Source organism: Aedes albopictus, chromosome 2, assembly GCF_035046485.1.
Source record: "Aedes albopictus strain Foshan chromosome 2, AalbF5, whole genome shotgun sequence".
Lineage (NCBI taxonomy): Eukaryota > Metazoa > Arthropoda > Insecta > Diptera > Culicidae > Aedes > Aedes albopictus.
This window is the reverse complement of record NC_085137.1, coordinates 463,994,444-464,019,464: the sequence shown is the minus strand read 5'-3', so window position 1 is coordinate 464,019,464 and position 25,021 is coordinate 463,994,444. Positions and strand designations below refer to the sequence as shown.

Below are 25,021 nucleotides of genomic sequence, written 5' to 3'. Positions count from 1 at the left end.
TATTACCGACGTTTCGGTCCATTTGAGACCTTTTTTAAGGGTTTAATCTTCAAGGTTTTCTGGTCAAAAACAGTTTTGCTAAACTTAAAAAGTCAAAGTACGTCATAGTTTAAGTCCGATAGAGTATGGAGCATCGTAATGCGAACAAAATGTTTTTTTTTTCTTCAGCAACCTGGTATTCGGGATCTATCGTCACGATTTTCTGCCATTATCCCAAAAAAATCTCAGAAAAAAGTCCCAAATAGACCTAAACGTCGGAAATAATCAAAAACTAGCCTTTCCCATTCCCTTTAACACTGTGAGACCAAACCATAACCATTTCCCTAGAAGATCCAACGTTATCACGGAAAAGAATCCACCTGGAATTTCTTTGAAAGTTCCACTCAGGATTCTTCTCGCAGTTCTGACGGGAATCATCTAGGAGTTCCACCGAAAATTCCTGTAGTAGTTGCATCGGAAATTGCTCAATGAGTCGCATTGGGAATTCCTCTAGCAATATTCCCTGTCATTCCTCTAAGGTTTCCGAAGAGATTTTTTTCTAGAAATTCCACCGAATATTTCTCTAGGATTCCACTGCACTGGAAATTCCGGCAAAAGTTTCGCTGAGAATTTCTTTGCGAATTTCACTGGTATTTCCACAAAGAGTTCCATCGCAAATCCCTCAGAAGTTCCATTGGGAATTCCTGTGGGAGTTCGATATCCCGCAGGAGATACCAAGAACCCCTGTAGTTTAAGTTTAATCGCGTATTCCTTTAGGAGTTCCACCTTGAATTTCTGTAAGAGCATCTCAGAATGTTACCGAAGGAGTCCGTAGGGAATTTCTGTAGGATAGGAGTTTCAATGAGCATTCTTCTAGAAGCATTTCCGATAATTCCTCTGAAAGTTCCACAGGATATCTCCCTAGCAGTTCATCCGGAAATTTCTCTAGAGTTTCAACACGACAATTTCTCTAGGAGTTCCCTGGGAATTCTTTTAAAAGTTCCACCACAAATGCCCACAGAAGTACCGGAAATTCTATAAGGATTTCCACCGGGAACTTTAAACAAAGTTTCACCAGGAATTTCTCTAGGAATTGCACAGGGTATTGCTCTTCCCGAGAGTTCTACTCTAATTTATCTAAGAGTTACTTCGTCAATTCCTTCAGAAATTTTCAGCGCTGCACCTGAACGCCCTCTAGGAGTTGCTCTGTGAAGTGAATACAGTGTAGGATCTCCATCGCACAGATCACTCGTGAATTCCTTCATCGAGGGTTTTCTTCTAGAACTTACAGCGGGAATATCTCGAGGGGAGAATTCTCCAGGAGTTCCACTGAAAAATCTTCAGAAGTTCTACCGCGAGTTTTTCTGGGTGCTCCACAGAGAATTCTTCTGGCACTTTCACTAAAAATTGGAATTTCGTTCAGAATTCTCTTGGGAAATTTCTTCGTACGATTATCTAGAAATTCTTTCGAGAGCTCTTCTGGATTTTTTTTTCATGAGTTTTCCAGGTGTTTCGAAAAGATTTCCTATAGGAGATCGACCTGAATTCCTTGAATAGTTTCTCCGGGAAACTCTTGGAGGAATACTCCGCGGAAGACCAAGAGAATTTACCCGTGAAACTTCCAGAGGGATTCCCGGTGGAACTCGCGAGGAATTCTCGCTGGAAGTTCTTTAGAACTTTCTGTTGGAACGTCTAGAGGAATTCGCAGTACAACTTCTGGGAGGTATTATTGATAGACCTACTAGAGAAATTACCAGTAGATCGTCTGGAAGAATTCCCGTTGGAGCTCCTGGAGGAATCCGGATGAGAACTACTGGAAACAAAATTCTCTTCTAGTGGTTTTCCTCTGATTTATTTTTTGTTAATTATGTTTAGCTAAGCAGTCATTAAATAAACAAACAAACTACGTTCCTTCATTTGCCCGACGTTTCGACACTAGGTTTGTGTCTTCCCCAGTGTGTAAATATTTGTATCATTATTTGTCTTATGTTTCGTCTAACTGTAACTGTCGGGTTTATCTGTTTTAGGAACATAACTTTGAGATATTTATATTTTTTCTGGCACATCTTGTACTGCCAATGGCGCAATCTTTCCACTTTCTACTTTCATTTCGTTTTTATTGAAAAAACTTATTAAAATGGGAATTAGTAGCGTGACGTTACAACAGTTGTAATATTACGCTACAAGCTTTGCCAATGAAAATTAAATGTTACAAAACATATCTACTATAGCAAATTTTACATGGAAACAGAAAATATTTGATGTTTACGATCGTATTTATGAGTAAAGCTATGAGTACACGCTTTGCCGAGTCTGCAAACTTTTTCGCACGCATCAACCAATAGCAAATCATACGCTTGACTTTTCCGATGTTTTGTCAATGTTGTGATCGCTGTGGGCCTGCTGGGATATGCGTGCGGAAAAATTTGACAAAGCGTGTACTGATAGCTTATCGAGGAAAATCTGATCAGCAAAGTGTCAAAACGTTGTTACGTCACGGTAAAATGTGCCTTATGTTAATTCATCCAAAACCACTGAAAATCTTTCAAAAACTAAAATTTATTTACATATTAATCAATCATAACGGTAAATCACGCTAAATGGTTACAACAATAAAACGAAAGTCGTGAACTTCTATCATCGACCAAAATGTTTGATGCTTAATTACGTCCTGGTTTCTAGACCGTTTCTCCTCTTAAATCGAGTTCTGAACTTGTTAAAAATATGAAATTTCTTAAAAGTCGCAGTCAACTAGTTTTAAATCTTTTAAAATAAACACATTTTTTGCGTCAGAATAATGGAAGTTAGTGAGTGTATGGGACGGTCTTCTTAAAATTTAGCCAAATTTCAGAAAAAAAAAATGAAGTTTTTATATTGTGTTTTTCAATAGGTAAGAAAAGAGCAATTCAAGATTTTTTTTCAACGTACATTTGAAATATAGGATAGGATAATGATAAATGAGATATCTAAAGTGAGCAACTTTGCTTAAAAGTAGAACAAAAATCGATTTGAAATCGTCAGCCCTGTATAAATAAGGAAAGTCGAAAAAAATCCGCTCTTCTGTATTTTTTTTCCTACGCGTTTTTGAAATCAGGTCACGATTCAACATTAAAATGAACATGACATTACCGAGTTAAAATGATGTAAAATTATTATTCATTGTCATTATTTAAAACATTAACGAGAAATCAACCGATTTCAAGCAAGAATTAAATCGTTATTCACAGCTCAACCCATAATTAATTTTGACATCATCAAAGTAGCATTGGAAATCGGAGATCGAATCCATTACGGTACCTGGATATTTCTCTTTCCCACAGGCCTTCTGCAATCGTAGATTTACGTATGTATTTGTGAAATGCCATCGAACGTAACGCAAAACATTGCTTGCTTCTCTGTTTTTATTTGTTTTTATTTTCTGCATGTAGGCTGATCAGGTTTTATCTGTCGAAAGCCGGCTATCATGGAAAAATAGTAAAAATTCGATTCTATAAAAATCAAATCTGTTCAATTTTTTATGGTTCTTTTCTCAGAAATCTCAATCTGTCTGTAAGTACAGTAAAGTTACATTCTTATCTCTAACAACTCCACATTTCATATTTTAGATGCTCGATTAGAAACACCTTATATAACGCCCTATTTAGGATCCATTCCGCTCATAAAACTCGTTGATTCCGCCCGCCAGTTAACCCACCTCCCACAATGCCAAAAAACCCGGACGCGGAAAAGAACAATCCCTGCCTGAAGGAGCAGGACCTGGTGCACAAGTGTTTGAACCAGAACAACTACGACAACAGCCAGTGCGAGCTGTACTTTACCAATTACAAAAACTGCAAAGACTTCTGGTACCGGGTACAGCGGGATCGGCGTGCCCAAGGGAAGTACCCTTACCTGCCGGAAGTGGCCGATCGGGAGCACATCAAGCAGCAATACATGAAGACGAAAGTGAGCGGATGAGGGAGGGGGAATGTGTTCCATCATTATGTCGCAATAAATGATTATTTGTTTTTTTTTAAATTGACTAAACTTTAAATGGAGAAATTTTCACAGACGATCAATCTTTCTCATACCCTGCATTATGTTTCAAATGAGCGAATCAAAACTTAAGGAAAGATGATGAATATATCACCAAACCACTTTTTCATGTTTTGGCCCAAACTCTTCTCTGATACCTCACCTCATATTGAGTATCAGAGTGTGAACCCCGCGGGGTTCACTATAGGATAATTTGATAGAGAATTCAAATGATTATTTTATGAGAAATATAAGGTGTTTTCGTTTGGTTTTTTGTATGCAGAAAGATATAGAACTTGTTGTGCAACCATTGGTAAAGACAATTTAATTAGGATATTATAATATTTTTACGATCAGAACAAATTTCAGCTACTAAGGGGTCCACTATTGGTTAAAATACCCTATGTTATATTACCGCTCTCATCTTAAAATTTGGTTTACCTAATTTCCAGCGAAACTGCCGAAAGTTGAAATTTACTTTTGAATAAACTTAATATTGTTGGAAAAGTTTCGCCTAAATCATGTTCATAGTTTCTTTGACTTAGTACCTTTTGAATAAGACCTAGATTTTTTTTTTAAATCCAACGAAAATTGCGTGGATAGGGCCTAAAAAATGCTTATTTTGAGTGACCCCAAAACAGAGCTGCCAGATATACAGATTTATCTGTATTATACAGATTTTCTATCATTCATACAGATTGAGTTTTGTATGAAACTACCGAAGTATGTATGGGGTACAGATTTTTTTTAAAGGATTTTGTATGGGATATAGATTTTCTAAAATACGCATACAGATTTTTCATTGAAACATCGGGCAGCCCTGCCCCAAAATTCTGATCGGGAGTGTATGTATTTAACCCTTAATAACGCCGAGAAAGTTAGATGTGGTGTCGAAGCATACTATTATGGAAAAGATTATGTGCATAATTACACGAACAAAACAGTTTTTGTTTGAAAGATATCTTCAAAAATCTAGGTGGCAATATTCAGATCAGTCCGTTCAGGCCATCCAGCAGCGGCGGCGCTGGTGGCAATTGTAGTGACGAGGCCGATGGTTTAGTACTGAATGATTTTTATTCCCATAACATTAATTTCTATGATTACTAGATCCTACATCCCTCCCTTCATTTTATTATCAATCTCAATTCTTTAAGTATTATTTGCAAATTCCAATTTCATTTAAATCATAATCGTTCAAGTACATTGGTTTCGTTCTGGTACGCTTCGGCCGTGGTCCATCGTCGTTGCTGGTATCTTCAATATTGTCAGCATATTCTTCTCCTGTAGATACGGGGTTTTTGCTCAGGATACATTTGATATGGTTCACGTGGCGGCTTGATGTCACTCCAGTCTTCAAGTTCTGCAAGGTCAACCGCGTTCCTTCTCGGCGAATTACAACGTGTGGGTCAGGATGGAAAGTACATGTCAGTTTGTTTTTCTTCACGAAGTTCTTTACGACCACGTGGTCCCCGACATCTATAACGGAAGGTTTGGCGTTCCTTTTACAATCAGCATACTTCCTCCCCGATTCTTTAGATTTCACATAATTTCTTCTGGCTTGTTGGACATCAATCTTGCGGTGTGTTCCTGAGAGTTTATCTCTAATGTTCCAACCAAACATCAACTCAGAGGGTGAAAAGTAATGTGGAATGGGGAGTTGCGCGGTATGCGTGAAGAAAGTCTTGAAGATCGCATCGCCAGTTTCTACCCATGGTTGCGCTTATTTTTATGGTTTTGAGGAGTGTTCTGTTTTATCGTTCCACTAGGCCGTTTTGAAAGGCAGCATATGTAACAGTGTGTTGAATATTGATACAGTTAGTTTTGCAGAAACTTCGAAATTCTTGAGAAGAAAATGGTTGCCCATTATCGCACACTATCTCCTCTGGGTATCCAAAACGAGCAAATTTTTCGCGGAGTTTCCTAATTGTTACCGAAGCAGTCATTGATGAAAGTATAGCAATTTCAACAAATCTTGAATAGTAATCGGTAGCAACTAGTATATGAACTCCGCTCGGTATTTCCATGAAATCAATAGCTATTTTCTCCCACGGTTTACCAGGCATTTCGGATCTTGTGATTGGGTGAGTATCGGGATCTGATACAAGAACACACCCGTGACAATTTCTCACAAACTGTTCTACCATATCATCCATTCTTGACCACCAAACCTTTGTTCGTAATCGACGTTTCATGGCTGTGATCCCAAGATGCGGCTCGTGCGCCAATTCCAGTGTACATTTCTGTAGACTTCTAGGGATCACAATCCTCTGATCTTTGTAAACAAAGACACCATCACTGGAAAGGCTATCTGCTAATGCTTTATATCTCATCTAATATAGGAAATAAGAATTATTAAAGAGATGAAACTCAAATGGTTATACTAAAATAAAACCAAAGTTTTCTTACCAATGTCTTCGGCCAGCGCCTAGAACTATACGGTAGCCATTTCATGAGCTCCTGTACAGTAGACGTTCGATAAGTGCAACATGTTTACGTTTCAGTTACCGAATGAAATTCGCTAACTGCAACGACTGACAACCGTCAAACAGTTGTCAATTGCTATTGGACGCAGCCAGAATGCACTCAAAAACATCGAAATGCAGCTGTAGTGCATCCGAAAAACATTGCAACACTATTGACGTTTTGCTTTTGACAGATAGCGGTGCGATAACTGCAAAATTGTTGCACTTAGCGGACTTGCAGTTAAAAAGCATTGCAGTTAAACCGTTTGCACCGAGCGAATGTCTACTGTAGTTCCGAATCATCTTGTGTTATAGTCTTAATTTCCTCTACTGATAGTGCAATAGGGCAGCTATCAACACCAACTAATCTTATTATTCTTTCGCATTCTTCATCGAAACTAGGACCAGTATCGGGACACGACTGACATAGCCTTGAGAGGGGGTCAGCAATATTATTCTTTCCTGGGCGGTTCATGATTTTGAAATCATAGGACATTAGTCTTAGCTTCCAGCGTTCAATGCGAGGTGATGGTTTCAGACGGTCTCCGAAAATAACGATCAATGGCTTATGATCGGTGATTAGAGTGAAACATTTTCCGTATAGATAATGATGAAACTTTTCACAGGCCCAAACTAAAGACAATGATTCGCGTTCTGTTTGAGCGTATTTTTGTTCAGTCGGCGTAAGGGTTTTTGAAGCGTAGCAAATTATGCGGAAATTTCCTGACGCATTCTTTTGGACGAGAACTGCGCCCAAGCCTACGGGACTACCATCAGCGATCACGAAAGTATCATCATTAACATCAAAGTACCCTAAAGTTTCCTCCTTTAGTAAAATTTCTTTGATTTCCATGAATGCTTTTTGGTGCGTGTTATTCCAACTGAACTTTGTACCCTTTCTTGTCAGTAGATTCAGTGGGTAGGTGATAGTTGCCATATCTGGAACATATCGGTGAACGAAGTTAACTAAACCCAAGAAACTCCTAACTTCTTCCGCAGATTTTGGTGGTTGCAATTTCCTGATGGCTTCAAGCTTATCTTGTGCTACAGATATTCCTTGACCCAAGATATGATATCCAAGGAAATCTGTTTCTCTGACAGCTGCTTCTACTTTAGATGTGTTCAGCAAAACGTTGTATTTTTGTAAGCGCGTGTGTACCATTTTTGTTCTGTGGGCTAGCTCTTCCTCATCTTTTGCCGGAATGAGGATATCGTCAATAAATACTATTAACCATGGCATATCAGCTAATATGGTTTCCATGACCTTTTGAAATAACTCAGGGGCCGCGGATAACCCAAACATCAATCTCTTGTAACGCATCAAACCAATTGGGCTGATAAACGTGGTTATATAGCGACATTCCTCTTTAAGTTCAACTTGGTGGAAAGCTTGCTTTATATCTAGTTTTGTGAATATTACATTCCCGCCGATCTTCCTCGTTATTTGTTCTAGTGTTGGAAGTGGATGAACCTCACGGACTACAGCCTTATTCGCCTCGCGAAGGTCTACTATAATCCTGACTTCGTTAATGCTTTTACGTTTTACTAGCATTGGAGATACCCATTCAGATGCTTCAGTGACTCGCTCTATAATGTCCTGCTTTTCTAATTCTCTCAACTTAAGCAAAGTCATCTCTTCCAGGGGAAATGGAATGCGTCTCAAACTTTGACGAACGGGGGGGATAGTCTTGTCTATTTTTATGTTAGCTTGTATTCCTGCATTATCAAAACATCATACCCAATCAAATAGATAATACAGGAAGGTTTATTATAAAAATTATAAGAGTAAATCAAGGCTTACCGGTAATGCGCGGGAACGGTTCAGATTCAACAATGCTCAGGAACCTGATGACGCCTAGCTTAACGGCCGTGTCTGCTGACAGTAAAGAACACTTTCCTCCTCGAATTACGTACAGTGTGGTATCAACGTTCCTTCCTTCGAAGCTGATGTCTGTTTTTACTTCTCCCAAAACCACCAGCGGAGCCTTGGATCCGTACGCATGGAACACTTTACTGCTTCCCTTCTTGATTCCGTATGCCTCGAATCCTGTAGCTTTCAACATCTTCCAGTCGTTTTCACTGAGGATATCTTCTTCTGCACCTGTGTCGATGATCATTTTCAGGCTAACACCGCCTACCTTTGCTGACACAAATCGCTTCGTCGCTCCCAAGTGAAACAGATCAAATGACGAAGATGTTGACGGGCAATCAACCTGCTCATCAATATCGCCTTCAGCAACCTCACGAACGAATCTTTTCTGCTTCTGAACCGGAGTACTTTGGTGGCTTTGCTTCGACTTACTTCTTCGACAACACCGGGCGAAATGTCCGACCTCTCGACAAATTTTGCATCTACAGGACACAGCTGGGCATTTTAGGTCGTTTGAAGAATGCCGTCCGTCACACCGGGAACATCTGTTTGCATGTAACGTATCGGTCTTATCCATTCGGCGGTTCTTTGTATTACGGAATGTGGAGCTTGGGTTTCCGCCTTGCACCTGATTGACTGCGTCCTTCACGACGTTGCTGGTTTCGTTTTCTCCCCAGGCGTGCATTTGCAATTGAACTGATTCTTGAGCTCTGGCCATAGCTTGAACTTCGTCCAGGATATAATCCTTTTCTAACCATTTCCGCTTCAGCTTGTCATCTTTAGCGGTCGATACGATCTGGTCGATGATCATGTTGTCCGTTTGGTTTTCAAATCCACAGTTAGCTGCTTGTTTCCTCAAACGAATCACGTACTTGTCCAGTTTTTCGTTGGCCTCCGGAATCATTTGCCGAAAACTTTGCCTCTCAAAGGTTCTGGATACACGGGGAATAAAGTATTCGTCCAACAACTGGAGAGCAGCACGGTAACGGTTGTCCATCGGATGTGATCCATCTACCTGTAGTTTCGAAACTACTCTGCGCACATCCGAGCCACCGAACAACATCAACGTTTTATACTTTTCCTCATGATCAACAACATTTTTCCATTCCAGATACGCTTCGAAGTGTTCCCGCCACTTTTCCCAGCGAATGGCCGGGGAACCTTCATCATTTTCCACGAACGGAGGGACGATTTGGTTGATCTGATTCAAAGTAGGAAATTGATACCCATTGACTTATACATGTGTAATCTTAGTAACCGTTGCTATGGAAATCAAACAATTTAGCAGAGAAAATATTCATTCGTGAAAATGACATCCTTTCAGCAAATGGTTCGAGCTTTCCTGAGTCATCCTGATTTCTCCAGGATTTCTCCATGTACTGAGGATCATCCCGAATTCGGGCCTCAATTCAAACTGAACCTCTTTCGACAGAACCATCCCGATTATACGGGTCTCTCGAAAATATTGAGGGCCATCCCGAAAACCGGGCCTCAACACGTGACACTGTGAGAACCATCCCGGATCTTCCGGGTCTCACTGCGAGAGCCATCCCGGGTCTTCCGGGTCTCACTGTGAGAGCCATCCCGGATCTTCCGGGTCTCACTGGAGGATCATCCCGTCTGGCGGGCCTCCGTTCAGTTTATCTGTGAGGCGCATCCCGGCGTCCCGGGTCTCACTACATACATGAAGGCTTATCCCGAATACGTCGGGCTTCCTTTTTCACAAACCAATGGCTGCAAGTTTTATCACATTTCACGACATTTTTAATTGTTTGTTTTCCACTGTAATGGTAATCACTATGCTTACCATAGAAAATGCCATTTTTCCTCAGATCTCCTGATTTGGGTTGATAATTCTCCTGCTCGCTCCAGAATTCACGCTTCAGTTCTTTTTTTGATTTTCCGGTCGTCGCCAAATGTAGTGACGAGGCCGATGGTTTAGTACTGAATGATTTTTATTCCCATAACATTAATTTCTATGATTACTAGATCCTACAGCAATATTCTTACTTTTCTTCTCTTGACTGTGACAAGAAGTCTCAAAAGAGATTTTTATTTTATTTTATTAATGCACAAGGGGGTTATGGGCTTGTCGGCTGTTCGAGTCCGTATGAAGTTGATCATCAATATTAACTTCTTTTCTCGATCAGCCTAGATAGCTGTGTAGTGTCGGTAGCGATTGTCTCAATTGGCTAAGAATAACACTACGGACCGCCTGTTCCGGTGGTAAGAATCCACCAACAGGTGACCCCTAATTCATGGTGTGATGCGGCTTTATGCTTACCGTGCCTAGGAATGAATGGCTAGGGGGGTCTAATAAAAACCTAACCGCTAACGGAGCCTGTGGAGTACCAGGGCGCCCTCCACAGTATGTAGCCCTTACTGCGCTAACCGGAGCAATGGTGCAGTGGACCTTGTGTTTCTCCGAGACAATCAGCTGCCCTTCTTTAGTCTCACTTGAGGCTAAATAAGGGCGGGATTATGAAGATGTTGTTAATTAGTTTAAATTTTCACCTATATGGTTTCGCATTATGCGATTTACACAGTGTATTCTGTGTATCCTCGCCTTTGGCGTTTTCCAATCGATACCGATTTGGTTTTATTGTTGCTGTTCTTTGTTGTGCTGCTGTTGCGAAGAGTTTAATCTTACCTAGTTTGGGTAGTGGCTACGGTTAGGATAGCTCAGATCAATCTTCAGCATAAAAGAACAGCAACGATCAATCTTTGCAGACTTATGCAAAATGGTACAGCCCAAGTGGCCTTGGTACAAGAACCTTACTTTCGTAAGGGAAATTTCTATCTAGGAAACCTTGTGAACCCGGTGTTTGCCACTTTCAGTAAACATGAAATGGCAAACTCGCGGGTCATGCCTCGAGCCTGTGTGCTTGTCAACAACGCAATAGTTGCTACACTCATCTCTGAACTAACCACCAGAGATGTATGTGCTATCACAATTGATGTATCTGTTGGAAACCTCAACAGGAAATACGTCTATTGTTCTGTGTATTTACCACATGATGAACCATCCCCTACGGATGCTTTCAAACAAGTCATCGCATACTGCACTTCAAAAGGCCTTCCGCTAATTGTTGGCAGTGATGCTAATGCTCACCATATCATCTGGGGCAGCTCAGACATTAACTTGAGAGGCTCCAGTTTGATGGAGTACTTAAGTAGTACAGATCTTGCATTACTTAACATAGGCAACCGCCCAACCTTCATGGTATCTGCTAGAGAGGAAGTGTTAGATATAACGCTTTGCTCTAGCAGAATTAGTCACGAGCTGACCAATTGGCATGTGTCAGATGAAGAATCTTTATCTGACCATCGCTATATCTTTTTTGAACATTTAAATGTTACTTCGCAAACATTGCGTTTCAGGAATCCTCGGTCAACAAACTGGGATCTTTATACTGATTTGGTTGCAGCCAAATTTCATGGATATTCACCATCCATTGACACTCCAAGTGATTTAGATGATGCCGTTGATACTACAACGACCTTCATCATGGAAGCTTTTGAAGAAGCATGCCCTCTACGGTCTGTGAAGATCACAAGAGGAACCCCTTGGTGGAACTCTGATCTGGCGAAACTCAGGAAACAATGTAGAAAGAGTTGGAACAGACGACGTTCGGCTGGTTCGGAGGCTTTCAGGTCGGCTCGCAAGGCCTACAGGAAAGCTCTCCGGTCTGCTGAACAATCCGGCTGGAAAAACCTTTGTACAAATGTTTCCAGCTTGAGTGAAGTCAGTCGGTTAAACAAAATCCTTGCGAAATCTAAGGATTTCCGGGTGAACGAACTTCGTTTGCCAAATGGCGATCTGACTTCCTCTGATGAGGAAGTTCTGGAATGCTTATTCAGCACACACTTCCCTGGATGTGTGGATATTACATCTTCGGATGATCCTGATGTCTTTTCCTGTAGTTATGATTCTTTAGCTTCGGCTCGGAGTATTGTAACTATAGAATCGATTGAGTGGGCTCTTAATAGCTTTGCTCCTTTCAAATCTCCTGGGGCAGATGGGATTTATCCTATTTTGCTTCAGAAGGGATTTGATTATTTCAAACATGTTTTGAAAAAACTACTTGTTTGCAGTTTTGCTACAGGGTATATTCCCAAATCCTGGAGGGATATTACTGTAAAGTTTATTCCGAAAGTGGGTCGTGCGTCGTATGAAGAAGCAAAGAGTTTCAGACCTATCAGTTTGACCTCTTTTCTTCTGAAATGCTTAGAACGCATTGTGGATCATCATATCCGTGATGTTCATCTGGCCAACGTGCCTCTTCATGTGAACCAACATGCCTACCAATCTGGTAAGTCCACTGTGACTCTTTTACACAAGGTTGTTTACGATATCGAGAAAGCATTCGCTCAAAAGCAATCTTGTTTGGGTGTTTTCTTAGATATCGAGGGTGCCTTTGACAACGTGCCTTTCGATGCCATATTGGAAGCCGCACGGAGTCATGGTATATCTCCAATGATTTCCAATTGGATTCACCAAATGCTCAAAAACCGATATCTCTTCTCGACATTGCGTCTAGCAGGGATTAGGAAATTGAGTGTTTGTGGATGCCCCCAAGGGGGAGTCTTATCACCGCTTTTGTGGAATCTCGTAGCAGATACGCTATTGAGGCAACTCAATAATAGCGGTTTTCCTACTTATGGTTTTGCCGACGACTACCTAACATTGTTAGTTGGTATGTGCATCAGCACCCTTTTCGACCTGATGCAAAACGCCCTTCAGGTAGTTGAGGGTTGGTGTCGCCAATATGGCCTTTCGGTTAATCCGAGTAAAACATCTATTGTTCTTTTCACGGAAAGGCGAAACCGTAATGGCGTTCGACCTTTGCGTCTCTTTGATTCTGAAATCGATGTGACTGAACAGGTAAAGTACGTTGGAGTCATTCTTGATTCCAAGCTTTCCTGGACACCTCACATTGAGTTCAGAATCAAGAAAGCTTGTATGGCCTTCGGGCAATGCCGACGTACTTTTGGTACAACTTGGGGTCTAAAACCCAAGTATATCAAATGGATTTACACAACTGTGGTTCGGCCAATATTGGCTTATGGATGTCTTGTGTGGTGGCAAAAGGGTGATGTGAGAATGGTCCAATCAAAATTAGGCCATCTCCAAAGGATGTGCTTAATGGCGATGTCTGGAGCGTTCTCTTCAACTCCTACGGCAGCGCTAGAAGTTCTCTTTGACGTTGCCCCACTACACATTCATCTCAAACAAGAAGCCCTTTCTTGCACTTACCGGTTACGGGTACTCGGTCTACTAGAGGAAACTCCTGTGAACCGCAGTTCAACACACACCTCGTTGTTTCCACTTTTGGTGAATTGGGACAAAATTGTCCTTGCTCCAAGTGATCTTACAATTGTTTGTAATTTTCCATATAGGACATTTTCCACGAAATTCCCTTCCCGGGAAGAGTGGACATCTGGTTATCTGGAAAGAAGTATTTCAGACGGCATCGTATGTTACACTGATGGCTCCCTTCTCGAAGGTCGAGCAGGTGCTGGTGTTTATTCTCGTGAGCTAAGGCTGTATCAGTCTTACTCACTTGGTAGACACTGCACCGTTTTTCAGGCCGAAATCTTTGCTCTTATGTGCGGAGTGCAATCAGCACTTCAGCAGCACGTAATGGGCAAAGTAATATACTTCTGTTCAGATAGCCAGGCTGCTATTAAAGCACTTGCTTCGGCCAACTCCAGGTCGAAAATAGTTATCGCTTGTCGAACTCAAATCGAGGAGCTGAATTCAGCAAACGCTGTTCACCTTGTATGGGTACCTGGTCATTCTTCCATCGCTGGAAATGAATTGGCTGATGAGTTAGCTCGCTCTGGAGCATCACATGACTTCATTGGCCCTGAGCCAGCTATTCCGATATCGAAGTGTTGGATTAAGCTTCAGATTCACACCTGGGCTGTCACTCAACACAGACAATATTGGAATAGTTTGGAGTCATGTCGTCAAACCAAATTGTATAGTGCTGAGCCATCTCTACGGGTGGCGAAGTATCTAACTAATCTGTCTAAGCAGAATTGCAGCATGCTGGTCAAAGCATTGACTGGCCACTGCCGACTCAGCTATCACATGGCGAATATTCAGCAAGCTGATTCATTTGCCTGTGATAGCTGTGAATCCGATTATGGAACTTCGTATCATTTGATATGCAACTGTCCAGTTTTCGCGCAACTGCGTTTCCGAGTATTCGGTAAACACTTATTAAGTGAAACTGACTTCAGAAACCTGAATCTTCAGGATATTCTGTTGTTCTTAACCCGCTGTGGTAAAGAGCTATAGGCTCTCTTTCGCTTTATGCGTTATTACAGTGCCCTTTTCAGGGCGCTGTTTGAACCCATTGTGGTACGCTTGTGCGTTAGTACCCTCTTCCAGGGTATTTTTCCTATTTCCCTACCTGTCCCTATCCCCATCCAAATCCTTTTTCCTTCCTTTTCCCTCAGGTAGATGATGAAATAGGCTGTTATTTTGGCGATGGCACAAATGTCCCAAATGGAGGATAACGTGCCTCTGGAGCCGGCCTTCTGATGGGGCTGCTAAGTAGCCAATGCAAGCCCAAGAATTCACATCGTCCATAATATACCGTGGAATTTGGGAGTAGGCATTGCAACTTCTTTAGCCATGCGGCTTTTAAGTTTTGCGTGGCCTTATTAATAAGGGTGAGGAAAGCCGAGAGATTGATTTTGCGAATTGAGCTGTGAGGTCAATGAAATTTACCTTTGCGAATTTTCACACAAAATGGACAAATTTCACGATAAGGTGCGTGATTTTAGATAGTTCTTCTTGTGATTTTTGTTCTTGTGTCTTCAATATTGGAAGCTTGATTATAAATAATTTAAAAAAATAGAAGGACAAATTGTGTATCAACTTCCTTCTTGCAAATAAAAATCAAATATATCAAAAAACAACAGAAAAGGACTGTGACGCTTCTTCGTTTGATCACGAAAATATCGGTTCTTGTTGGCACTACGAGTGTGCATCTTTCTCTGTAAAGTAAAGATACATTTAGGCCCCAAGACCTGAAGGCAATCAAGCTAATCCCAAGATTGTGCCTTTGCCCAGGGACAAAAAGCCTCAAAGAGATTTTAAGGTAAATTAAGGCTTAGCCCATAATATTTCCAGCGTACTTCAGCTAATGTGAACCAACAATTCGATTATTTTTTGAAATATTTACTAATTCATAAATTTATCAATAAACTTGAGCTGATTTTCTTCACGGAAATCAGTTTATCCAATTTTTGGTCTATAAACAATCTGGAATCTCCATGTTCACTTCACACTTTAGTTTATGACTAAAAAATACCTGTCGTTGTTAATAACCAAGGCATGCATAAACCAAAAAAGAAGTTCGATGCAAGTTGTTATCAATCAGAAAAAAAAATAAAAGTTCTAGGTGGCAATATAGTTGCTACTGCCTTATAAAGGCGTTAAGGTCAACATTGTCCTAACAATTAAGTAAGGGGCCATCCATATACCACGTGGACAACTTTGAGGGTGGACGGGGTTCAAGAAGAGTCCACGCTTGTTCACGGATAGGGGAGTGGGGGTTTGTGAAATGTCCACGTGGACAACATTGATTCAAAAATAGAAAATGTTCATCAAGGAAACAAAGCATGTATCTTTGATGTGTTTCTCTTCATAACAGTTCTCTAATACATATATTTATCCAATACACATTTTCAGGTAAAAAAAGATTCGAAGAGATACATAGTCGGGAGCCTGAATAAAACCAACACACAAACAAATTTCAGTATGATGTAACCGAATTTTTACGTTGAATTGATTTGAATTGAGAGCTTTGGTAAGCCCTTAGCAAAGGGCCTAAATAAATTTGAGTTTTAGTCCAACTTGAGCCCTTCTACATAGAATTAGGCCCAAACGGAATTATGAATTTACTTAGGCCCTTTAAAAAATCATTTTAAAATGGGTTTTTGGCGTGGGTGAGGAAGTAGATCGATAGCTTAGGTGACACTTGATAGGAATAACGGAAAGTCTCGTTTGTTTACATTTTCGACTTAGGCCCTTATCATATGTTATGCTAGAAATCAGTTTATTCTATCATATGGAGCTCCGCCACTGTGCTTTGGTATGTTACATGGATTTTCTATGGTTATATCCGTGAATTCCCTGGCTGATCTGAATATGAAGCCCAGAATACTAGAGGCTTTCCCGACAGCGTAGCTAATATGCTGTTTGAAAGAAAGCTGCTGGTCCAACACTACACCAAGATCTTTAATTTGGCTGACGCGTTCAATTCTGGTGCTTGACAAATTATTATCAAAAAGTATGGATAGTTTTTTTGTTCGAAAACGAAATCACCGAGCACTTGGACGGGTTAACTTCCATTCGGTTTAGTGCATACCATTCAGCAAACGCATTCAACTGACGTTGGAGAAAGTAGCAGTCTTTAATCGATTGAATACGAAGGTATAGTTTGAGATCATTCGCATAAGATAATCGTGGACCTTTGATCACCAAGTTTACGTCGTTAAAATAAATCAAAAAAATCAGGGGTCCCAAGTGGCTGCCCTTGCGATACCGGACGTGGCGGCAAACAAAACGAACTGACAATCACCTATAACGACGGACAGGCGGCGACCAGTGAGGTATGATTGAAACCAGGAGAGTTCCGTGTATCCCAAGCCGATCGAGCTTAGCTACAGCAATACGATGGTTCAGTTTATCAAAGGCTGCAGTCAAGTCAGTGTAAACGGCATCGGTTTGAACGCGCTTCGACATGCTCTCGGTGATATAGGAGGTAAGGCATAGCAGATTAGTGGCCGTTGAACGGCCCGGCATGAATCCATGCTGGTCGGTACTGATGTACGATTTGCAGTGAGTGAACAGCGGGTCCATGATGATGATTTCTGTAGTGTATGTAGCGTATATAAAAGTAGCAAATTAAAATGTGTTGGGAAAATGAACGAGAAAATTATTCGGTTTTACGTTGTAAATTTATTTCAGTGCATTTGCCAGAACTGATAGTCGACATAACGAATATGTCGACATAACTAATGACAGATGCGCAGAATAAGAGGAAACGAACGAAGCAAGCCAAGCTTCAGGCGTTCTCGGGTTTGGCTTTTCTCTTTCTTCTTTTGACGGATTTAGGAACGAACGGACGTGTTCGTGTGGCGCTCCGTTTCAGCAACCGTTTTGAAGCGATTGGAATATGGATTTACGACAATGGCGCAGCCGGTAGAATTGTAAGTATTTTAAAAATATTGGATTTGTGAAGAATATAAGTTGAGTGGCGGAAAAGTTTGTGTTTCTGCCAGTGTGACATGGCGTGCAGATCAAAAATGTGTGTTCAACGGTGCGAGAGATCGAAGAAAAAAAAAGAGCTAGCCGGTGCGAGACGACGCTACGCAAAATGTGCTTTTTTCGCGGGTGCGAGAGGACGCCCAGCAGAGAAAAAAAATGTTTTCGCCGGTGCGAGAGGACACCGCGTAAAATGAGATTGTTGTGCAGGTGCGAGAGGACGCCTAGCAAAAAAAAAAATATTTTCGCCGGTGCGAGAGGCCACCGCACAAAATGTGCTTGTTTCGCGGGTGCTAGAGGACGCCCATCAGAAAAAAAAGTTTTCGCCGGTGCGAGAGGACGCCGCGCAAAATGTGACTATTTCGTAGGTGCGAGTGAATGCCTAGAAAAAAAAATTAACGTTTTCGTCAGTGCGAGAGGACACCGCGAGAAAGAACAAACATCGATTGGATTGGATGTGGGTTGGTTTGAATTTGAAATGCATTTCAAAGAAATTTGAATTAGATTTGGATTGAACTTGCGTAAGATATGGATTGGAATAAGATTGGATTTTAATTGCATCTAGATTGGAGTTAGATTGAATTTTGACAGCGTGTCGATTGTTATTGGATTCGGATAATATATGGAATGGAATTTTATTGGATTTTGATTGAATTCGAATGAAATTTTGATTTATTTTTGATTCAATTTAGATTGGAGTTTGCTTAATTTTGATTTGAGTAAATATGGATTTCAATTGGATTAAATTTGTACAGTGTATATTCATATCTTGGATTTGAGTTTGTTGTGATATAAATTGGAATTATATCAAACAGATATTTGATTTTTAGTGGATTGAAATGAATGTATTGAAATAGGAGTATATTTTGATTTGACTTGGAGTTGGAATTGATATGGGTTTGGATTGATATGTGATTGAATCTGAATTGGATACATATTTGAATAAATTTGATTGGATTTACATTAAACTTTGAATAAATTGGGATTTGATTCTGATTGGATTTACTTTGGATTGGAATTGGATTTTATTTGAATAACATTTGGATTAGAACTGATTAGGATCTAAATTATATTTCAATTAAATTCGATTCCGAATGGTATGGATTGAATTTGAATTTGAATTGGGTTATATATGGATTGGATTTTAGAAGGTTTTGAGTTCGATTTAGATTAGGGTAGAATAGGAATTGGATTGGATACGGATGGATATTGATCTAGGTTTGGGATTTGATTTTGTTTGGATTGGAATTGGAGTACATTTGGATAGAACATGGATAATAATTGCATTGGATATGGTTTGAAATTGGTGGAGTATGAGTGCATTGATATTGGATTTGGAATTAATTAAGTTGATTTGGACGTAAGTTTTATTTGGAACAATATTCGATTATACTAGGATGGTATCAAGGATAGTATATGAATTGGAATTAGATTGGATATGGATTAGAAATGGTTTCGATTCAAATTAGTTTTGGATTAAATCAGGGATCAAAGAGATTTGATTTTGAGGAGATTGGATTTAGTTTGTATTGGAATTAGATTGGACTTTGATCAGATTAAGTTGGATTCGGTTTGGAATTGGTTTTGATTTTTATTGGATGGATTAAACTGTGATTTGATTTTAATTGGATTGAACTTGCAATAAAATCGGCTACGTTTTCGTCGGTGCGAGAGGACACCGCGAGAAAGAACAAACATCGATTGGATTGGATGTGGGTTGGTTTGAATTTGAAATGCATTTCGAAGAAATTTGAATTAGATTTGGATTGAACTTGCGTAAGATATGGATTGGAATAAGATTGGATTTTAATTGCATCTAGATTGGAGTTAGATTGAATTTTGACAGCGTGTAGATTGTTATTGGATTTGGATAATATATGGAATGGAATTTTATTGGATTTTGATTGAATTCGAATGAAATTTTGATTTATTTTTGATTCAATTTAGATTGGAGTTTGCTTAATTTTGATTTGAGTAAATATGGATTTCAATTGGATTAAATTTGTACAGTGTATATTCATATCTTGGATTTGAGTTTGTTGTGATATAAATTGGAATTATATCAAACAGATATTTGATTTTTAGTGGATTGGAATGAATGTATTGAAATAGGAGTATATTTTGATTTGACTTGGAGTTGGAATTGATATGGGTTTGGATTGATATGTGATTGAATCTGAATTGGATACATATTTGGATAAATTTGGATTTGATTGGATTTACATTAAACTTTAAATAAATTGGGATTTGATTCTGATTGGATTTACTTTGGATTGGAATTGGATTTTATTTGAATAACATTTGGATTAGAACTGTTTGGGATCTAAATTATATTTGAATTAAATTTGATTCTGAATGGTAGGGATTGAATTTGAATTTGAATTGGGTTATATATGGATTGGATTTTAGAAGGTTTTGAGTTCGATTTAGATTAGGCTAGAATAGATATTGGATTGGATACGGATGGATATATAACTAGGTTTGAAATTTGATTTTGTTTGGATTGGAATTGGAGTACATTTGGATAGAACATGGATAATAATTGCATTGGATATGGTTTGAAATTGGTGGAATATGAGTGCATTGATATTGGATTTGGAATAAATTAAGTTGATTTGGACGTAAATTTTATTTGGAATAATATTCGATTATACTTGGATAGTATCAAGGATAGTATATGCATTAGAATTAGATTGGATATGGATTAGAAATGGTTTCGATTCAAATTGGTTTTGGATTAAATCAGGGATCAAAGAGATTTGATTTTGAGGAGATTGGATTTAGTTTGTATTGGAATTAGATTGGACTTTGATCAGATTAAGTTGGATTCGGTTTGGAATTGGTTTTGATTTTGATCGGATGGATTAAACTGTGATTTGATTTTAATTGGATTGAACTGCATTAAAATCAGCTTATACCTGGATACTATAGGGATTTGGTTTGGGTTCAGATTAGATTTGCTTTAAATTGAGATTTGATTTCGATTGAAATGGATGGCAGTTGAATTGAAATTAGATTGTTAGATAGATATTGAAATTGGAATGGATCTTGATTAGATTTCAGTTGGGTTAAGCTTAGATTGGATAGAGTTTGTGTTTGTATTGGATTATACTTGGATACACAATATATAGAAACTTCGGAAGAACAAAGAGGAGAAACGTAACAATTTGAACAGTCGATTTGCTGTCATGAATTAGCGTAAGATTGGATTTTTATTGAATTTAAATTAGGTTTGAATATGGTTAAGATTATGTTTGGACTACATTTCGATTCAATTCAGATTGTTTTTTTTTCATCAATTCTGATTGAATTTGGATTTTGAGTAAACTTGAAATGATTCTCAAATTTATTCATATGGAATATCAAATTGAATGGTATATGGATTAAAATTGCTTTAGATTAGATCTCGGACGGAATGAAAAATATAAATAAATAAACAAATGTGTAGTTTATAGGATACAAAACTATGCATACATTAAATAGATTACCTAAGTTGAAATAAGTATTTGTTCTAACGTAATTTATCAAGAAGAGTAGAGGAGGGGAAGAATGTAGTGTATGTAGCGTATATAAAAGTAGCAAATTAAAATGTGTTGGGAAAATGAACGAGAAAATTATTCGGTTTTACGTTGTAAATTTATTTCAGTGCATTTGCCAGAACTGATAGTCGACATAACGAATATGTCGACATAACTAATGACAGATGCGCAGAATAAGAGGAAACGAACGAAGCAAGCCAAGCTTCAGGCGTTCTCGGGTTTGGCTTTTCTCTTTCTTCTTTTGACGGATTTAGGAACGAACGGACGTGTTCGTGTGGCGCTCCGTTTCAGCAACCGTTTTGAAGCGATTGGAATATGGATTCACGACAATTTCGAACAACTTTACGATGGCACAGAGCGAAGTAATACCACGATAGTTATCAACTTCTTGCCTGTTTCCCTTTTTGTGGACTGGGAACATGTATGCGAACTTCCAGAAGGACGGAAATAAGCCAGTTGTCACGGATAATTGAAATACGTGAAGCAATGGTAACAATAGGCAGTTGATTTGGGAGTATTTATCATTTTTATTGATATTTTTCGGTGAGCCAAAGAAAACACGCTTTTTATCTGTGTGACGTTTCGGCCTACTCTTTTCTTTCAGCCATCCTCAGACAATTCAGATCACCGCAGCAACTTTCACCTCCTCAAAAAAATAGTTGATTTGGGCTTTGAGAAATACAGATGGAATTCCATCGGGTCCCGGATTGTGCGACGTCTTGAGCTTCAGGGAAGCCCTTTTGATCATGTTCTCATCGATGTCTACGCTGCTCAGAGATTGCCCAGAGTGTGGAACTATGCTAGCGGCGAGTGCAACGTTGTTGCCTTGCAATTCCTCATCAGTGAAGATACTAGCAAATTTATCAGCAAAGAGATTACATATGTCTTGCGGGGAGGAGGCAACAACTCCATTGAGCCCCATAGACGATGGCAAACCGCATTCGTGGCGCTGTTCGTTCACGAATTTCCAAAATTGTTTCGGATGAGATTTCAGCTTCCTCCATAGTGGCTCCGAAGTAACAGTGTGCGGTGTCTGGTGAATTTCCACAAGGCAGCTCTCTTTTCAGATTTCAGCAAACGGAATTTGCTTGTTTCCCAAGCAGGACGTGATGAATTACGATGCAGCTTCTTAGGGGCGTGTCTATTACCATTAGACTGTTTGTCATAATGACAAATATTCGCCATTGTAGCCCGACATTCATCTGAGGTTGCCATGATTCACGTTGTGTTGGTCTTTTGTTGAGCTTGTTTGGCCAAATATTTGTCATGTCTAATACGACCATTGGACAAAGTTTGGGCGGCAGCCTCAATGTCCTCGGTATCAAGGATTGTGGGCTTCGTGGCCGTGCGGTTAGCGGCGTCAGTCGTTTAGGCGTATTGTGAGTGCCACGGAGTGAGGGTTCGATTCCCGCTCCAGCCGGAGGAAACTTTTCGTCAAAAGAAAAATCCTCCACTGGTCCACTGGGTGTTCCGTGTTGTCCGTTGCCTAATGTTAGTGAATGTTCAGTCTGTGCAACCTCTGGTTGAAGACGGTGTAGTGTCTTTTTTTTAAATATCTCCCCAGTCAAGGCTGGATAACAGTTGATACTAGGATGATCGGCCTTGCGGAAATCGTAGGAAACGGCCATCGGTGAAATGACAAATACCAGAGGCAACTGAGCGTCGATTGTTAGCAGCAAAGGGGGATGATGGAGTGTCACCTACTGGAGCTATGTACTAAATTAGGTTCTAGCGGAGAGTATGGGAATTCAAATATTTTGGACAGACCGTAACGCGTATATATTTTGGATATTTACGGCAAAATCAAAAGAAAATGTAAAAAATATATACCCGTAACGGCTGTCCAAATAACTGAAACACCCTAACTGACCTCCTCTACAACTTTGCTAACACTAGCTTTCCAAGATGCCTGATTTCTTCACGGTAACTACAATAATTACTGATTTATAAATACCTAGACAACTTGGTGTTTGAGACATCTTAACATAAAAAAGATCGCTGGGCGTAATTGGATTAAACAAAGGTATTCCCAACCAGCATTACTACTGAATAATTCTTCATATCAACTGTAAGCATTACTGAAAATTTTAAAACACATAACGGAGTTATGCTTTCCTACTCCGCGTGTTGCATATCTGACAGGCGCTTTTCTCCTCTCTCGTAGCATAAATTCATGCTCACAAATACTAGCAACTTTTATGCTTCCGAGAGAGCGTTGACTGGCCACTGTGGGAACAGCAACAAACCAACACAATGGTTGCATATTGACTGCCAGATGTCTGTATAGTTTGCAAACCGGTATTTTTTTGTATATCTACATATCGCGCGATAGGGAGAAAAAGTTATAATATGCATCAATTATCTTAACTCATGCAGTTTATGAAAAAAAAATCACAGATACATTACTAAAATTGTTTTGGGCCAATTGTAGTGATACTAACTCAAATCAATACATATATTAAATATGCTGGATTAGGTCAATTCAGATTATGAATATGAACTCACATACATAGATTATATACAGTTGTTGATGCGAAACCAAAATACTACATTTTTAGTAAGTTCGAAGTTAACTTAGTAGTTACCCAAAGACCATGAATTAAAAATATTGAAATTGTCATTTTGTTTTTAAACTTTTAATTAAATATCTCAGTGAAATTCTCAATTTTGCTTCAGGGCGGACGGGACGGTCGATGAAATATCCGCCATTGCTCTGTGGCTACTAAGATGGTAATCTCAGATTCTACTCCATATTTTGCAACAAAAACCTATCATTGTGTATGCTCACTTGCAGTGCATATGCTGTTGGTTTTCAACATGTTCAGTGCGATAGAACTCGAGATTACCATCTTCAAAATCGCGAGGCAAATTGTTAGAAAGAGAGGCAAGATAGGAAAAATAACACGGCGTCCCGTTTCACCTTCATACTGCTTGTATTTGTTTTTGAAATTCTTCATTCAAGTTACAAAGTAGAGACGTTTTTGTTTAATCTTGAAGACAATTCGTTTCTGGTTTGCTATTCAATGTCTTCTTCTGCAGAGTATCTTCGTGCCTGCCACGCGATATACACATGCAAAATGGTCATTGGCAGAGGAAGCTCTCAGTTAATAACTGTGGAAGTGCTCATAGAACACTAAGCTGAGAAGCAAGCTTTGTCCCAGTGAGGACGTTACGCCAAGAAGAGGAGAGGAGGAACTTTTGCAGTGCTATGGTTCCCTTCCACGTAAAGAGCCTGGACATTATAGTTGTTTTTGTAACGATTTATAAAAATACATAATAACTTTGTTTCTCTTCTGAAAAATATGGTTAATGTTTGTACCTCTTTCTATAATTTTCAGTAAAAATAAATAAGTTAATGAATACAAAATAAAAAAAAATCAATGTTCAGACTACAATTTAAGTAACTTTCGATAATGTCATGTATTATTTGAAGATAGATATTTAATACAGTCATTCAGATCTTTATTGACATGAATATATAATAAATTCTAACGTAAAATGCGGCGAACAATAATCGTAGGTCAACTGAAGAATAGTATCTGACGGCGTACCATGATTCACGAATTGTACCAAGTATATGTGGAGATGGTTATAGTGAAGCGAATAAAATACGGCAGGCTGCGATGGGCTGGGCACGTAGATCGTATACCGGAAGAATGACAAGCTAAAACCATAATCAGCAGAGAACCAGGAAGGGATCGTTGGCTTCATGGAAGGTCGCGCACACGTTAGCTTTTATGTACCAGTTGAGTGCCTAAGGAATCTAAACGTTAAAAGCGACTGGAAGCGATTGACCCAGGACCGAGACCGGTGCAGGTAAATGCTCCAACCGGCATTGATTCTCCGCTACGAGTTGTAGCCAATCAAGTAT

General features: G+C 39.5%; 1 protein-coding gene across 3 annotated transcripts; it reads left to right on the top strand.

Moving 5' to 3' along the window:
* Nucleotides 1-3,363: 3,363 nt before the first annotated feature.
* LOC134287423 (coiled-coil-helix-coiled-coil-helix domain-containing protein 7-like) lies at nt 3,364-3,982 on the top strand. Of its 3 annotated transcripts, none has more exons than XM_062849219.1 (2): nt 3,364-3,528; nt 3,665-3,982. In XM_062849219.1, the coding sequence occupies exon 2, from the start codon at nt 3,682-3,684 to the stop codon at nt 3,934-3,936; it is 255 nt and encodes an 84-aa protein (XP_062705203.1). In that variant the 5' UTR covers nt 3,364-3,528; nt 3,665-3,681; the 3' UTR covers nt 3,937-3,982. The 3 variants fall into 3 exon arrangements, with proteins under 3 accessions (XP_062705203.1, XP_062705202.1, XP_062705201.1); XM_062849218.1 differs by having other exon boundaries at nt 3,373-3,524; nt 3,585-3,982; XM_062849217.1 differs by having other exon boundaries at nt 3,374-3,528; nt 3,585-3,982.
* Nucleotides 3,983-25,021: the final 21,039 nt, after the last annotated feature.

What these genes read in the sequence shown, in the direction of transcription:
- LOC134287423 (XM_062849219.1), top strand. Translation starts at nt 3,682, where the DNA reads ATGCCAAAAAACCCGGACGCGGAAAAGAACAATCCCTGCCTGAAGGAG.